The sequence below is a fragment of the Theropithecus gelada genome, chromosome 1 (genome assembly GCF_003255815.1).
Source record: "Theropithecus gelada isolate Dixy chromosome 1, Tgel_1.0, whole genome shotgun sequence".
NCBI classification, from domain to species: Eukaryota; Metazoa; Chordata; class Mammalia; order Primates; family Cercopithecidae; genus Theropithecus; species Theropithecus gelada.
Genome location: NC_037668.1, coordinates 45,132,019 through 45,148,445, shown reverse-complemented (window position 1 = coordinate 45,148,445; position 16,427 = coordinate 45,132,019). Strand labels below are relative to the sequence as shown.

The following is a 16,427-nucleotide window of genomic DNA, read 5'->3' as shown; positions in this document are numbered from 1 at the left end:
TCGCTCCCTCTGTCGCCAGGCTGGAGTGCAGTGGTGCGATCTCGGCTCACTGCAACCTTTGCCTTCTGGGTTCAAGTGATTCTCCTGCGTCAACTTCCTGAATAGCTGAGACTACAAGCATGCACCACCATGCCCATCTAATTTCTTTTTTTTTTTGTATTTTTATTAGAGACGGGGTTTCACCATGTTGGCCAGGATGGTCTCGAATTCCTGACCTCAGTTGATCCACCCATCTCACCCTCCCAAAGTGTTGGGGTTACAGGCGTGAGCCACTGCACCCGGCCAAGGAAGCCATTCTTAAAGAGCCTCAGTTCCTGGTGGGAGCTCGTGGCAGCACTGAGGCCCAGGGTGAGGACCAGTGAACAGATGGCAGGGGCTGGGCACCTACACACCTGCAGCCTCCCCTGAATCTGTTTTCCCATCTCATTCTTCAAATGACACCTTAGTCAGAAACAGCCAACAGGACAGCTCTGCGTGGCATGGAGTGGGAAGAGGCAAGCACTCTAGATGCTGGGAGCCCACCCACTAAAACCAACAGCACAGAGCACATGGGGTAGAAAGTGGGAAGCCTGTGCAGTGGCTGAGGAGAGAACCAGGAGGCCCCTGCCCAGCTGGGCTCTGCCAAGAGCCCCCAGTCATCACATCCCCTGTGAGATCCAGACCAGCAGGGCCCCAGAGAACAGGCTGGAAGCCCCAAGCCACCCCTGCCCCTGCAGACCTCCACCTGCCCCACTCCCCCACAGACCTGCTGAGGGCTCAGGCCCTCTGGCATGGGGCCCAGCTCTGGGGCTGGGGGCTTGATGTCCGAAACGCTGACCTCCAGGAGCCCCATATCCTCCTCCTCCGAGTCACCTGGAAAGTCAGACGGCTGATGACAAAGCTAAGGCAGGGACAGCACACCCTTCTCAGGCCTCAGGAGCTGAGAGCCCCCCTAGACCAGCCTTGGACCCGGGTCCTAGGGCACGAGAAGCTCCTGGGGCCCCGTGGGGTTACAGCCGCCCGGTTGCTCCTTCTCAGGAGTTCCCTGCTACGTCCCAGGGCCTGGAACAGTCCATCAGTGAACAATTGTGAGTGAGTGAGCGAGAGGGTAAACAGGCAGAAACCAAAGCCACATCCTGCGGGGCCTGGGCTCTTGGCATCCACGCTGCCAGAAGCCACTGTCCCTGCTCAGGCCCGCCCGCTCAGGCCTGGCGAAGGCCAGTCGCCCGTGTCCCCATCAGTAGGAACTAAAAATAGTTTTCTTCTGGAAGTCTAAAACGGGGAAGAAAATAAGCCCCAAGAAGAACAGGGCAGCGTGGTTTGGCACTTTCATTTCTAAATGAAAAATGCAGAGCTAAAGGGAAAAAGTTCAACGGGAGCCTGACAGGGAATCCTGGGCGTGAGTGGAGCTGGACCTCGGACGGAGGACGGAATGAGATGGACAAAGGCCCAGGCCTCTGAGAGTGGGAGGAGGTCAGACAGTGAGGGAGGCTCCAGAGAGGGTTCCAGCCCCCACCAGAGCAAGGTACAGGTGCTGGGAGATGGGACCCCAGCTGCTGAGGGGCTCTGACTCCAGCGGCGGCTGTGGGCAGCAGTGAATGGGAGCTGTGAGGAAGCTGGGGAGGAAAGAAGAAGCGGCAGCGATCCCAGGGGTGGGAGGGGGCAGGGATACCCCAGTAGGCCCTTACCTGAGCAGGAGACAGAGGAGGAGGAGGAGGAGGGACAGCGGATGACAGCGTTGGGGTGGGGGTGGTGCAGGCCCTCCTGCCGGGCCCACATCACGCCCCGGGCATCACTCCGCACCCACCCCAGCCGGCCTCGCAGCTTCCTCTTCCCCCACGAGCTGCTGGGTAACATTCTTGGCCTGTGATCCGAGCCCTGCCACGGCTATTAATATCGCCTCTGCGGGGAGGGTCACTTCAGGAAGGCGCTGGGCTCATGGGCGGGGTGGGGAGGCCTGAGGAGAGCCCTGGCCAGCCTGGGGTTGGGAGAGTGACCCAGGAAGAGCTCCCAGTCAGCTGGCCTGGCCACGCTGTCCTTTCTTAGGACCATCTCAATGAGTTTAGAATGGCCACTTGGCCTGCTCCCTCCCTCATCAAGGGTCAGTGCTCCCCGAAAAGCAGAGGGAACATGGACAATCACTGAGCACCCACCTGTACCAGGCCTGCACACACCTACCTGGTTTATCACCGCACCAAGTACACGGGTGGGGCTCAACCCATTTTACAGATGAAAACCCATTTACAGCCTGCTGCCCCAAGAGGGGAAAAAGTGCAAGGTGACACGGCCAGAAGGCCACAGAGCCAGGGTCTGAGCAAGTCAGCACGAGGCCGTCCTTGCACCAAACGCCTCCACTAAGGGACTGACTGCCCACCAAGAATAACGTCTGCTACATAGGACTCTCTCTGTCCTCGTACTACCTCGGACATCCTCACCACAGCCCTACAAGAGAGACAGCCACGCCACTGTACAGATGAGGAAACTGAGGCACAGGGAGGTGAAACTACAACATTTTCCAGGAGGACACAGGCTCTCAAAGTTCTGCCTGGCTTGAGGCCTGTGTTCCTTCCGCTGCACCAGGCCATGTGCTGAGGACGGGCAGCAGACAAAGCCTACGTCCTTCCAAGGAGAACTGGCACCCCCAGAATTCCATCAGCTGTGATCCCACTGTACTGGGATTCTTTGTCTCCTTGTCTGTTGCCTCCAAAGACGTGAGGTGAGCAGCAGGGGCTGGTCTCACTTGGCCCTGTCCCACCAATGCCTGGGAACACATCAGGGGCCCTGACCTAGACATTCTCTGGGGGAATGGACCAGAGCCTGGTGGGGACCAGGAGCGAGGGTAGGCACCTGAAGGGGGCTTCGAGGGAACAGGGGCAGGACTCATGTTCACAGCTGTGTCCCAAGGCTTTAGGACAGTTCCTAGCACATAGTAAATGCTTAATAAAACTTGTCGCATGAATAACCAATTGAAATCTAACCATGGGACACTTCTGTGTAAAACCTTCTACTGACCTTCCAGCGTCCTTAAAACCAAAGGCAAATGCCCAGCAAGGCTGACAGAGCCTGTACTGACCAGACCCTAACCTATCACGCCTGCCCTCACTCCCGCCACCTGAGGCCTCCTCTATCCCTTCCAGGCCTGTGTGTCCTCAGCCCTGTCACAACCCCTCTGTGCCTATTCCCTCATCTGCTGCATGGGATTGTGAGAGTTCTCTGCACCTTGTGTGGTGAGGATAAGGATTAAGTGAGGAACTGCAGGCTCATAGGAGAGCACCTGGCACACAATAAATACTCAATTGGTGCTGACTAGGAGCACCTCTGGAACATCTCGTACTTTCCCACATCCGAGGCTCTGCACACCCACTTGCTCCTCTTCCCAGAGCACCCACTCTGCTCCACCTGGTGACCTGTGCCTCCTCCTTCCCTGATCTTCCATCCCCAAGTCCATCCTCATTTTCTCCATGCCCCCAGGGCACCCCAGTGGACCACTTGTCAACCTGTCCTGTCATTTCCCACGTCTGTGTCTGTCTCCCACGCTGTGCCACCAGCTGGCCCCGGAGGCACTGCTGATACATGCACCCTGGGTCCCTGCATGCAGCGCCGGCTGTGGTGCTTAGTAGGATTCAGTAAATGTCAGCTGGTTGGAGAGACGGGTGGATGGATAAAGGAAGGAGGGAACAGGAACAAAAAAGATGAGGACAGGTGAGCCAGACAGCGTAGGGGGCAGGAGGCCAAGACGGCTGTGACAAAAGCAACAGGGACGCTGAAGGGAGCGGCCCAGCTCTCCCAGAAGAGACAGGCCATGCCTGCCAGAGGGAGGGGAGGCACACTGGGACCTACCAGGATATTTGGGACTCAGCCCCCAACCCCCACCGCCAGAGGAAGCCATACGCCAAGTGGTACCCACCCAGCGTGACCACTGGGGTGTAAAGCAAAATCCCACCCTCCCGACCCGCAGCCCAGAGCTGGGCACCAGACCCTCCCGCTCGGGCAGCGCCTCACCGAGGACGTCCTTCCTGTGCAGGAAGGAGACTTTGCGCATGACAGCCATCCGCGTCTTCTCCAGCCCATCCTTGGTCCCGCTTTTGGCGGCCTTCATGAGCTGGGTCATCTGAGCAAAGGTAGAGAGGCTCATCAGGGAAAGGACGGCCTGGGATGCCTGCCACCGAGGGCCACCCGCCTCCCCGGGCCTCAGCCTGCAGAGGTCAGAACCACCCAGACCCTTCCCTCCCAGGTCAGTGAGCAGAGGCCAAGGACACCAGTGGGGGTGAGAAGGTGCGTTCATGCCCAGGGATCTCCCTCTTTATGGGCAAGAGGGGGCCATAACTGATTTTGTTCCCTTCGGGACAGACTATGTGAACAGATTTCAAATCCAGGAGATGATGTGACCTGGCGAGGAGTGTGGCAAGGGGTGCTGGAGACCTGGAGCCCTGCGCCACCCCCCAGTGGCATGACTCTAGGCATGTCACTGAACGTCACTGAGCCTCCATTTCCCCAGGCAAAACTGAGGAACAACAATACCTATCCTTGTCAGGGTCTGTGAGCACGAAACATTCCGGGTCTGGGAAAGCTCCCTGAGCAGCAAAATGCACTCCACGATGTTGAACATGACCTTAGGAGCAACTAAAGGAGGTGTGTGCACACCCCCATCCCATCAGCCAAACCCAGGTGAGGGACCCGTCCCTTGCCTCCCCCAAAACAGTCAGGTTTCTTACTGAGCCACTGTCTGGGAAAAGGAGAAAAGGCTGAAGTTGCCAGAAAGAAGAGGCAGCTTCCCCTGGCGGTGGGGAGGGGATCCATGGACATGAGCGTAGCAAGCTAAGCAGAATGTGAGAAGTAAGGAGAGCGTGTGCCCAGGAGGGAGAAGTGGGCATCCGGGGCGATGGGGGAGCCCAGGCCTGAGACAGAGCTGCTGTCCCCTCAGCCAGTCCTTTGTCCTCCCAAGCCCCAGCCCCGGCCCCTGCATCTTCTCCAACACACAGCAGCACCAGCCGAGAGAAGGCTCTGCCATGACAGAAACACCTGTATCTGCCCTGTCCAAAATGGAAGCCACAGGCCACATGTGACCATGGAGCACTTGAAATGTGCTGGTGCGAGGAAGGACCCAAATTTCTAAATATATTTAATTTTAGTTAATTTCCATTTAAAGAGCCACATGGCTATCATAATGGACAGTGCAGTCCTAAGAAAACCTTCTCCTTCCTAAAACTCTCTACTGAAGGTGGGGAGCACTAATCTGTGGGGGGTGTCTCTGGTCTCCGCTCTATCACCTCCAATAACCCCTTGGTCCCCACTTAAGTATCCAAGTACCTCTTGGGGGTCTGGGCAAGGAAGGGTTGCTGAAAAGCCACCAGGTGCTGTGCACAGGGAAGCAGGGGTGATGGCTTTTAAGGAACGAGGCTGACTTTCTGGAAGGAACCAGCAGCAGGGAAAAAGAAGGAAGTTCCCTGCCTGCCCTGCATTTCTACGGGACAATCCTAGAGCAGTTGTGCTTGGCCTTTTCTGGGGTTGGGCAGGCGGAGTGGTCACAGAGCCTTTGAGAATCTAATGAAATGGATGGCACAGACGCTCATCTTCTTGTTGGGGGAGCGGGAGGAGGGGTTACACCCTCAGAGACCCGAAACCTCTGTTCCAGAATCCAGTTTCTGTCCTGGCAGAAAGCCATCAATGGTGCTGTCGTGAGCCCCACAAAGTGGTCTTTCAGGGGATCATCTGAGGCCATTCTCCTGGCATTTTCCTGGGCAAAAAAGAACAGGCCAACACCCTAGAAAGTGTCCCTGAGTAAACCTGCCAAATCCACCCCTTCCCACAGTGTGTGGCCACACCAGGCGAAATGCCCTGTCTTAGACTCTGCCCTTCACTAGCTCCGGGCTCTCAGCCTTGGCTTCCTGAGAGGTTAGAGCCACCCCCACCCTGGGTTACAGCCCTCTCGGGGGTATCCGTGAAAGGTCTCGTAAACTGTAAAGGGTCTGCTCTCCTCCTCCTGGAAGGCTTCACATTCCAATAAAGTGGGCAGCACTGCAGGATGGAGGACGTTTGGGCTCCGGCACGCCGCAGACCCGAGTTGGAATCCCAGCTCTGGTCTAGCTGACCACTGGTGTGGCCACTAGTCGGTTACTTGACACTAAAAGATGCAGAAAGGTAGCTACTGCCCAGAGTGCCACAAGGACAGGGCGGTCAGGTGCGTAGATAACAACAGCCACTGTCCACTGAGCTCCCAGACCCAGCACAGCACCACACACCCAACAGGCCTGACCATCCACCCTCACAGCCACCCTGGGGGCCGGTACTGTGAATGCCCCCATTTCAAAGGCAAGGAAACCAAGGCTCAGAGAGGCCAAGGGGCCTGCTCAGGATCACACCATGAGGAAGTGGTGAGATTGGGATTCAAACCAGGCCCACAGACCTCGACAGTCCATGCCTTCAGCCAAGACACACAGCTGGTGCTCAGTTAAGGGAAGCTACTGTTGTCGACACCATCATTATCCAAAAGTTTAAGAAAGTACTGTGATTTCTCCTACACACTTCCTTATCCTGGATTCCTCTGAACAGTGTGGAGAGATAGGAACATCCAATGTCACCAACATTCACGTTTTTCAACGTGTAACCCCAACTGTGCAGATTATGAAATGTGCAGATTTCTGAGCCTCGTCCCAGACCTACAGAAGTGGCACCCTTGGGGCTGGAACTCAGGAACCTGCATTTTTAACACAGCACCCCAGGTGATTCCAAGGGTCCTAAAGTTTGAAAACCCTCCTGGGAATTCTTGTGAACTATCAGGGTTTCACTTGCGGGTGGGGAGAAAGATAGGGGCGAGAACATGGAAGGGAACACGTGTCTTAAGGCATCTGCCAGTTCCAGCACAGACGTGAGGGTGGCCAGGGTCCAGGTCTCAGGACAGCCCTGGGACTCAGAGTGGGCCTGGGAGGCTTCATGTTACCAGGGCAGCAGGAAAGGCCCCTGGAGGTAGCTGCAGCTGGAAACAGCTCCCATCCAGGACTTGAGAAGACAGACAGACAATACCTTACAATCGTACTTGTGCTTCAGCTCCTGCATGTCTCTCCCCCCAACTCTCAAAGCCAAGATGTCTCTCTTAGTCCTGGCGTATCTCTCCTTTAGCCTAGTCAGGTCTGGAGAAAGCTGGAGCCCCAAGCGGCCAGGCAGAAGGAGAGCAGGTGAGAGGAGCAGGCGGGACAGGGAGGAGACAAAACACAGACAACAGGGGAGAAAGGAGACTCAGGTAAAGTGCGGATGGACAGCTCGGGCAGGCGGGATGCGGCACCCCAGGTCCCAGGCAGCAGTCCAGCCAGATCCTGCTTGGAATCTGCTCCAGCTGTGTCCAACCCCACCACGCCAGGCAGCTGGGGGCCGGGTCTCTGCAGCAGGGAATCTGGGCTGCTGGGGTGGAGAGGTGGGAGGGGACCAAACCCAGGCCTCCTATCTTAGGGAAATGGGAAAATGTTCTGAGGGCAAGGACTGTGTCTTCTCCCCAGCCCTGTGGCCCAGCACAGGGCTTGTAACATAGGAGCTTCTTGGTAAGTTTGTGACATGGACAGATGGCAGGTGGATGGATGGATGGAATGAGGTCGGGGGATAAATGGATAAGTGGGCAAATCCACAGAAAGATGAATGGATGGGTAGAGGGAGGGTTTGGCAGATGGATGGGCAACAGACAGGCAGGTGGATGGGTAGATGAACAGGCTCATAGAGGGAGGGATGGATGGATAAATAAATGGATGAATGAATGGATGGACAGATAAACAGATGGATGAGCAAATGGATAAATTTGGTTAGATGACTATATAGCTGGGCAAATGGACAGATGGATGGATGAAGAGAGAGTCAGATGAAGGAATAAGAGGATGGATGGATAGATGGATAGGAGAATGGATTCAGGCAGTGCTGTGCTGGCAAATATTTAACAACCAGTTCTCCAGGAAAAGGGCCCTGCTTTGAAGCATTTCCATGGTGTGAATACTTCCACCAATTTCAAGCTATCAAATTGACATCACTGAATGGGAATTTGTAAAGAGATGCTCATAACTGGTTCCTGAGTTCTTGTGAGCTGACACTAGCTGCCTCTGGCACACTGCTGGAGGATGAATGGAGGGAGGATGAGTGAAAGGTAAAGGGAGGGAGGGGGATGGGCAACTGGATGGAAGAATGGATGCTCAGCTTACAGACTGTCTGGAGGATGGATGGATGGACAAACAGATGGGAGAACAGGTGGATGGAAAGAAGAACAGATAGATATTCAAGTGCATGAACCATATGAGCAACAGTGATATTTGGTAAAGTGCACAAAAGACCAAGACAGGTGCTATTTCTAGAAAAGCAGATACAAGGATTAAGAGGCAGGTAGGTCTACTTCAAATCATGGCTCCCTGCTTACTAGTTGGAAAAGTCTCTACCTCTCTGAGTTGCAACTTCCTCACTGGTAAAGTGGCCATAATAATAGCCTCTGCATAGGGTTGTTGAGAAAATGAAATGTACATGCAAAGCTGAGAGCCGAGAGCTTATTAAGTATTCAAAAAATGGAAGCCATTATTATCTTTCAAATTGCAAGTGCTCAATATTTGTTGGGTGGGTGAATGGATGAGTGGATGGATGGATAGATGGATGGATGGATGGATGGATGGATGGATGGATGGATGGATGGATGGACATACAGACAGATGAGGCAAATGTGATGTTGCATTCTACATCATTTAAATCTCTCTGAGCTTCACACAGGTTTTCTGATCAACAAAATGAGAATCTTAGCAACAATAATACTGACCACTTAGGGTACCACTTAGGGTAAACGGCACTGCTTTGTAAAGTGCACCATTCTAGGCAAATGTTCACTATTGTCATGCAAAGAAGTATGCAAGACAGGGGTCTCTCTGAGACCTACCCAGACTCCCAAAAAACTGGGGAGTTTGGGGTTTGACCTGAGTCATGTTCATCTATAAAATAGTTTCACACAATAAAATCAGAAAGTCCCTGGGTCTTCTGGTGCTCCCTCCCTTCTTTCAGGGTCAGAAGAACAAGGAAATGTCAGGATCAGAGGCCACTTGCTGAGTTGGCCAGATCAGAGCAGGGGGTGGAGCAGGCTAGGCCAGGGCTGGCATTTCTGTAATGAATCCACGAGTTCTGCCCAGTCCCCGTCCAGCTGGATCAGAGACCTTGATTTCAAAGAGGTCACTGCTGGAGAGTGGAACAGTTCAATGCAATCCATCCCACAACTGGGAAAAAAAAAAAACCCACAGACCCCAGATTGGCACCAGCAGGACCACTTGTTCACATAACAGGATGAGGTAGTTGCTTCCACTTGGGTCCGTGCCCTTCTACAGATCCCATGGTCACTTTTTTTGGCAAGAGTTCACCTGCCTAGGGATGGCCTCTACGGATATCTGAAGAAGGGGTTCCATTAGTTCTCTTGTAGCTGGGCAGGGTGCCTGGCAATGGTCAGACTCCAAGAACAGGACAAAACACATCCCCAGATCCCTGCTGTCCTATGCCCACAGCACATATAACACATAGCCAAGCAGCAGTGGCTCTAAAACATGCAGCTGCTGCAACGCCAGCGGGTGAGCAAGTGCGCCCCAAGCGGCTCAGGAGGGTGAAGCACCACAGGCAGGCTCAGTAGAGTCCCTGGCAGAAGTGGGTACCTGAGGAAAAGCCCTCCACAACCTCCTGTCTCCCTAGGAGCCTGCTGATCAGGGAGCAGGTGGGCCTTGGCCATGGCCAGAGAAAAACTCCAAATGGTTAGAAATCCTAACAACTGTGCCATATAGTTTGTCTGCTGAGGAAGGGTCCAAAGCCTCCAGCTTGAGAGTGTGAGGGACACAAGCTCACAGGCAGCCCCCAGAGGCCCCATTCCCAGGGCCAGGCCACGATGAGCATGGCCCAGCATTTCTTGGAGTGCTCTGTGAGCCCCTTGTACTCCCTGGGGGCAGAGAGCTGCTTAAAAGGCAGATTATCGGGCCCCAACCAACCTCTGAATCAGAGTACCTGGTGAGGCCCTGGCATCTGTGATTCAACCAGTTACCCATGTGATTCTGATGCCTGTGGAAGAATGAGGACCACCACTGGAAAGCCTGAATTCAGCATCGTCATCCCTCCTTCCCTCTGAGAGAAACGCATGGTATCCTCCCAGTCCCAGCAAGAGGGCCGGGGCTACCATGGGAAAGAAGGAACGCCAGAGGCTGAGGCTAAAAGGCTAGGCCAGGACTCGAGAGTCCCAAACTGGTCACTGCCCAGAGCAGGGCTGGGACACTCCGGTCCTGCCATAGGGAGAGGCTACTGGGGGGAGTGGGGGCTTCATAACCAAAGCCCCCTTCCCTAAAGCAGTGCATGCTGCCCCTTCTGAACTGCAGGAAGCAGCAACAAGCTATTCCTGGGCTTCTGCCTAGGCTGCTCCTGCAGGCTGGATCACCTGTCCCATCTCCTCTGGCTCCTAAGCCCAGCTCCAACTCACCACTCTCAGAGGCCTCCTCTGATTGGTCACATCAGTCCCTACCCCTATCAGGCACACAGCCAGGCTGGACACAGGCTCAAGTTTATATAAAGGCATTTTTGTCTTCATTTTGTTTTGAAGGGCATGATAGTTTATTTTTGAAAATTGTACCACACTGATCATGATGACCAGCATTTTGTCTTCATTTTTGACAAACTGTTTCCCATTCGGTGTCTCCTGTGGACCGTAAAGGTTCACTGAGTACAGATCAGGTCTTCCTGTTCCAATGTATCTCATCCCACAACTGAAGAAATGGACTAGGCAGACAGTAGGTGTTGTAAATGCTTCGCTTTTTGGCTAGCAAGACATTAAGGCTGTTTCCCACAGCCCAGCCTTGGAGGCCCATCCCTGGAAAGTCCCAGGCTTGCTCAGGACTCAGGGAGCCCATCTTGGTCTGAAGAACGGCTGCCTGAGGACTCAGGTGTTGGTGTTCCTCCGGCCAGCATGTCTCTCCCAGAGTGGATCCCCAAACCCAGAAAAGGTGGGAAGCACCAGGAAAGTCCCCTCTCTTGTCCCTACCCTGCCCATGCAGGAATGGCCCCAGGTGGAGCTCTCCTGCCCTGCTACATCTTTTAAAAGGAGCTTGAGGCTGGGCACGGTGGCTCACACCTGTAATCCCAGCACTTTGGGAGGCCGAGGCAGGTGGATCACTTGAGGCCAGGAGTTTGAGACCAGCCTGGGCAACCTGGCGAAACTCCATCTCTACAAAAATATAAAAATTAGCCAGGCATGATGGTGCATGCCTACAATCCCAGCTATCCAGGAGGCTGAGGCAGAAAATTGCTTGAACCTGGGAAGCAGTAGTTGCAGTGAGCCGAGATAATGCCACTGTACTCCATCCTGGGTGAAAGAGTGAGACTCTGTCTCAAAAGAATAAATAATAAAAATAAAAATAAAAGGAGCAGAGGGGCCCCATCCCCTCTGCTTAGTCAGGGCCTATAAGAAGCTGTCCCCATGAAACTGCAAATCTCAGCACGGACAGACACTGCCTCTTGGTGGCTTCTGCAGAACACAGGGAAGGAGCATGGGTGCCATGGGAAAGGAGGAACCAGATGACCTGTCCTCCTCGCAGCCTCAGGGGCTCCCCTCCAGGAAATAAGCAGAATGGCCACTGCTCCAGGCAGAAACACCAGGAAAGCCGAATGCATGGATGGCACTGTATGAGGCCCCGGAGAGAAGCCTTCCATGTCGCTCTGGCTGAGCCACAGCAGCCCCCACTGTCCACTCCCCAGAGCAGAGAGGACTGTGCGGGCTGAGGCCTGGACTGTCCCCAAGCATCAGTCCCAGAGGGCGGGGAGAGCAAGTGGATCTGATCCCGGCTCCACCTCTAAGCAAGTTGCTGGGCTACCTGGAGTGCGGCGTTGAGAGGACTCTGAAGCCCAGTCTGAGCCCGTGAGCATAAGGATCAATCGACCAGGTCTGCTATAGCAAGGGGATGGGGGGAGCACCTGTGCCAGGTACCAGCCATGCCCATCCCGGGCTTACGGCTGCCAACAGCAATGTCTGTGGGCCACCTCCTGTTTCAGGATGACCTGGGCTTCTGGCTCCCCTCTCACCACACATTCCTGGGAATCCCTGGGACCCAGACGTGAGTCCTGGGCCTGGCCCTCACCACCCTGCTCCCTCCCTCCCTGAAGGGGTCTCCATGCCCTGAGTGAAGTGAGAGACACCCCCGGTCCCCTCACCTTGGGCTGGAAGGACACTCGGTGCTTGGTGGGCTCGACCTCCGGCTTGGCCTCCTCCCCTGAGTCCTCGCTGTAGCTCTCGAACTCACTGGAGCTCCAGCCTAGGTCCTCCGCCTGCCGAGGGGCCCCAGCCCTGTGCGCATCCTCGTAGAGCAGGTTCCTCTCTGCCCCTGCTGGCCAAGCGGCAGCCGGTGAGCCCAGGCCCTGAGGCCAAGCCTACCAGACTTCCAGCCTCAGACCCAATTTCTGAACACAGGTGGGGTGAGGCGGGGTCAGGGAGAACGTGGGGGCCCTGGGGCTCCAGCTCTACTTCCTCAACCATGAAACGAAGATGATAATACATCTTCCCCCTCGTAGGGCAAGGAGGGCCTGAGAAAATGGGGAAGACACAAGAAACACGTCAGCTGCGCATGGGCCCACTCACTTCCTTTTGCTCCCAGCACTGCTTTTGTATGGTCCCAGCTCTCATTCTGGGCCTCCCTGGCAATGTTTTTTTTTTTTCTAGAGACAGGGTCTCATTGTCTCACCCAGGCTGGAGTGCAGTGGTGCAATCACAGCTCACTGTGGCCTCAAACTCCTGGGCTCAAGTGATCCTCCCATCTCAGCCTCCCGGGTAGCTGGGACTACAGGCATGAACCATCACACCCAGCTATTTTTTAATTTTTTTTGTGGAGATGGAGTCTTGTTATGTTGCCCAGGCTGGTCTTGAGCTCCTGGGCTCAAGTGATCCTCCTGCCACCGCCTCCCAAAGTGCCAGGGTTACAGGTGTGAGCCACCGCACCCAGCCGAGCCATCACAAGTGACCTGTTTCTTACTGGAAAAGAGAAGACCCAGAGCCAAGTCCTGGCTCAGGCCCTCAGCATCCTCACGAATGAAACAGAGATTGTTGGGGTCTCAGAGTCCCTCACCCCAAATCTGAGTTCACGTGCAGCCCGAGATCTTCCAGTAGGGGGCGCAGCTGGCCCAGAGTCCAGGAGCTCCTTTCCTTCCTAAGCCCGCGGGAAATGCCTTGGACTGAAAACTTGGGGACAAAAAGCTGAGTCGCATCGTCTGGAGGGACAGGTCCCACAAGGGCCAGGGCACTCGTGGGGCCCATTCAACTGGGTTATGAGATGCCGCTTGAAGACTGAGGTGGGAAAGCCACTGTCCCAAGGCCAGAACACGTGGCCCCAGCCCCAGCTCCCTCACTGGGGGATCTTGGGCAAGGCCCTTTGCCCCTCTGGGTTTCATTTCGTCATCTGTTACCTGGAGAACCGCAGACCTCACGGAAGTGGGGTCGGACACCAAAATGTACATGAAGATGAAAATGCTTTTGTCATCACAGAAGAAATATAGCATTGGGAAAGGTTTTTTTAAAAAAAAAGGAATCTGACCGGTCGTGGTGGCTCATACCTGTAATCCCACCACTTTGGGAGGCTGAGACGGGTAGATCGCCTGAGGTCAGGAGTTTGAGACCAGCCTGGCCAACACAGTGAAACCCCGTCTCTACTAAAAATACAAAAACTAGCCAGGTGTGGTGGTATGCACCTGTAGTCCCAGCTACTTAGGAGGCTGAGGCAGGAGAATCACTTGAACCCGGGAGGCGGAGGCTACAGTGAGCCAAGATCATGCCACTGAACTCCACCCTGGGTGACAGAGACAACATCTCAAAAAAAAAAAAAGAAGAAGAAGAAAAGAAATCTGCTCAGAAACGACTATGCCAAAAAACTGTGAGCTTTGGTCTTCGGATACCTCTCTGCAAAATGGGGCTAATAATAAGCGGACAGATCGAGCAAATAAAACAGCCAAGGGGCTCTTGGCAAAGTGCCTGGCACATAGCATGCACTCGGCTGAGAGCAGCAGGCCGTCACTCATGGTGGCTCTGGGGGAGCTTGGGTGTCAGTCCATAGACCCAGGGCCCCCAAGCTTCACCCCACAGGAAAGCTGAGGTGTAAGGGGTTGGGGGCAAGAGTGCCAGCCAAAGAACAAAACAGATGTGCCAAAGCTTAGTGGGAGATGGATCCCAGAACCAGGAGGGAACATGAGGTTATTTTTAAGCAAAAGATAATGGTAACTGATGTCTTTAGAGAGTGGAGCAGCTGTGACCTTCAGAAAGCCAAGCTGATTGTCCCATTACTGCAGTGGAGGCCCCTCGACTAGTGACCAAAGAGGCAGAGTTCTCGGGGTAGCCCTGAGGAGGAACCCCGGCAGCACGTGGCAGGTCCACGCCTCCACAGGGCTGAGCTGTGCACCCGACCACCTCCATCCTCAGTGTGCCACGGCGGCTCCCAGCGGCCCTGTGCAGACAGCAGGGTGTGAAAGATCACTCCGGTTAGACAGATGGGAGACACGTGGCTGGCCACAGTAAGACAGTGAGTGGGGCTGGGGCTCCACACCACCTTCCATTGAAGTCTCCACCATCTACACATATAGAAATATCCTTTCCAGTGGAGACAGAGTCACAGAACTCTTGTGCCTGTGCACCGCCCGAGGACCAACTCCTTAGCTTTCAGGGACCACATAAGGGTCCCCTCATGCTTCCTGCTCAGTGTCCTCATCAATTACCTCATGGAATCCACACTACCACCCTAGAACTGGCTATTATTGCCCCAGTTTTACAGATGGGTCAACTGAGGCCCAGAGAGATTGGCCAGGACCCTGTGTGACCCTCCCCAAAGGCCTGTGAGCTGGGGATTTTCCTGCTTTATATGAAGAAGCCAAGGCACAAAGGCACAAAGCCCTGTGCCCAAATCAATGGCAGAGCCGGGATTCAAACACAGGGCTGCGTGTGCCCACTGTTGCATACAGCCTGTCCCTCGGGTAACGACCTCCTCTCCGAGCTCCTGCTGAGCCCACATTAGCCCCAGGCAGGCCAGTGCTGGGACCCTCGGCAGGCATAACACTAACAACAGCCACAACGGCCCTGTGTGAAGAGCGTCTCCAAGAGCCAGCCCTGCACTGAGCTCTTTGCACCCTTGTCACACTTGATCCTCCCACAGCCCAGCACGCGGGGATCCTGGGGTGGGTATTGTGGTCCTCATCTGCAGGCTCAGAGCTAGGGCGCAAACACAGGCTGTGTGACACCCAGGCCATGAACATGCCACATCCTCCCAGACCCTGAGGACCGTGAAGACTGGGGCCAGGGACTTAGTGGCTTGATTGAATTCAGGTGGGAAGTAGGCCAAATGGGTTAAACAACAGCTGAGGCCCCTCAGCCGCTCAGACCTCCCAGCTCTGGGACTTTCCTAAGACTCCTTTGCCTCCCAATACAGTGGGAATCCTACAAACAGCAAAATGTGCTCCAAGCACATCCCAGGCTTGCTAAAGGGATAAGCATATCCTTGGCCCATCTGTCCCTGTTACTGAGACAGGAGTCAGGAGTGTGGCTCTGGGGCCCTCGGGCCTTGCCATGTTGTCTGTGTGTCTCTCCCATTGCGCTTTGTGCTGCTCAAGGATGGGTAGAGCCTCTCCATCAGACTCGGAGCTCCTCAAAAGCAGGCAGGGGCTGTGCTTCCCCGTTGGATGGAGAGCCCCTGAAAACAGGAGGAATCGCATAGTAGGAAAAGAAGTCGTCTGTTCGAATCCTGGCTGTGTGCTCTGGGGCTGGTGGTTTAACCTCTTTATCACAGGAGCCATAGATAAGCCTGGCCCTGCTGACCTCATGGGGTCGTGGGATCAGTGGGATCAAATGTGCCTCATCTGTCATAAAATGTCACTCAAATCCTCCTGAGGTAGGGGACAGAGCATTGCACTTAGGGTCAGAATAACCCACATTCAAATCCTAGCCCTGCCTCTGCCGTTCCCTTGTCTGTAAAATAAGAACGTAACATCCCAAATCAAAGTCTTGAAGCCGTTACATGATTGAAAATATGCTTGGCCTAACGTGTTCAAGCAAAGATGGCTCTTCCTGTTAATTGTCATTGAACAGTCCTCTCTCCCATCAGGTGAGTTCCAGCAAGACTCGCCCTAGTCCCGCCCCATCTCCCTCTGTAGCCACAACCGCCTGCCTGCCCGCCCACCTCAGCCCTCAACCCAGAGCAGGGCGCAGGGCTTTGCAAAGCTTTATCTGCTTCACCCTTTGAGTACAACAGGCTGTCTTCTTCCCCAATAGCCCTGGAAAGCCGAGAGTATGGCTCCATTTTCCTGAGGGAGGAATCAAGGCTTGAAAAGGTGATGACCTGCCCAGGGACCCACAGTCGGAGCATGGCCCTGCCCATGATGCCCATGCCCTGCCCAGCCCCGCTGGCCACGCCCTCAGCCATCTCCAGATTATCCCTGATGAC

General features: G+C 54.8%; 1 protein-coding gene across 5 annotated transcripts in view; it reads right to left on the bottom strand.

Annotated features, from left to right (window-relative positions):
- Nucleotides 1–16,427, bottom strand: part of ARHGEF10L (Rho guanine nucleotide exchange factor 10 like) — a 181,895-nt gene that overhangs the window by 79,723 nt on the left and 85,745 nt on the right. For 2 of the 5 annotated variants that reach the window (XM_025399565.1, XM_025399559.1), the window contains 3 exons: nucleotides 12,166–12,335; nucleotides 3,982–4,090; nucleotides 746–852 (listed from right to left, as the gene is read on the bottom strand). In XM_025399565.1, coding sequence (XP_025255350.1) covers nucleotides 746–852; nucleotides 3,982–4,090 — 216 coding nt within the window. In that variant the 5' untranslated portion in view covers nucleotides 12,166–12,335. Of the gene's footprint in view, nucleotides 1–745; nucleotides 853–1,667; nucleotides 1,878–3,981; nucleotides 4,091–7,002; nucleotides 7,120–12,165; nucleotides 12,336–16,427 lie in introns of those variants that run through there. The other 3 variants (XM_025399573.1, XM_025399561.1, XM_025399555.1) reach the window with 2 other exon arrangements.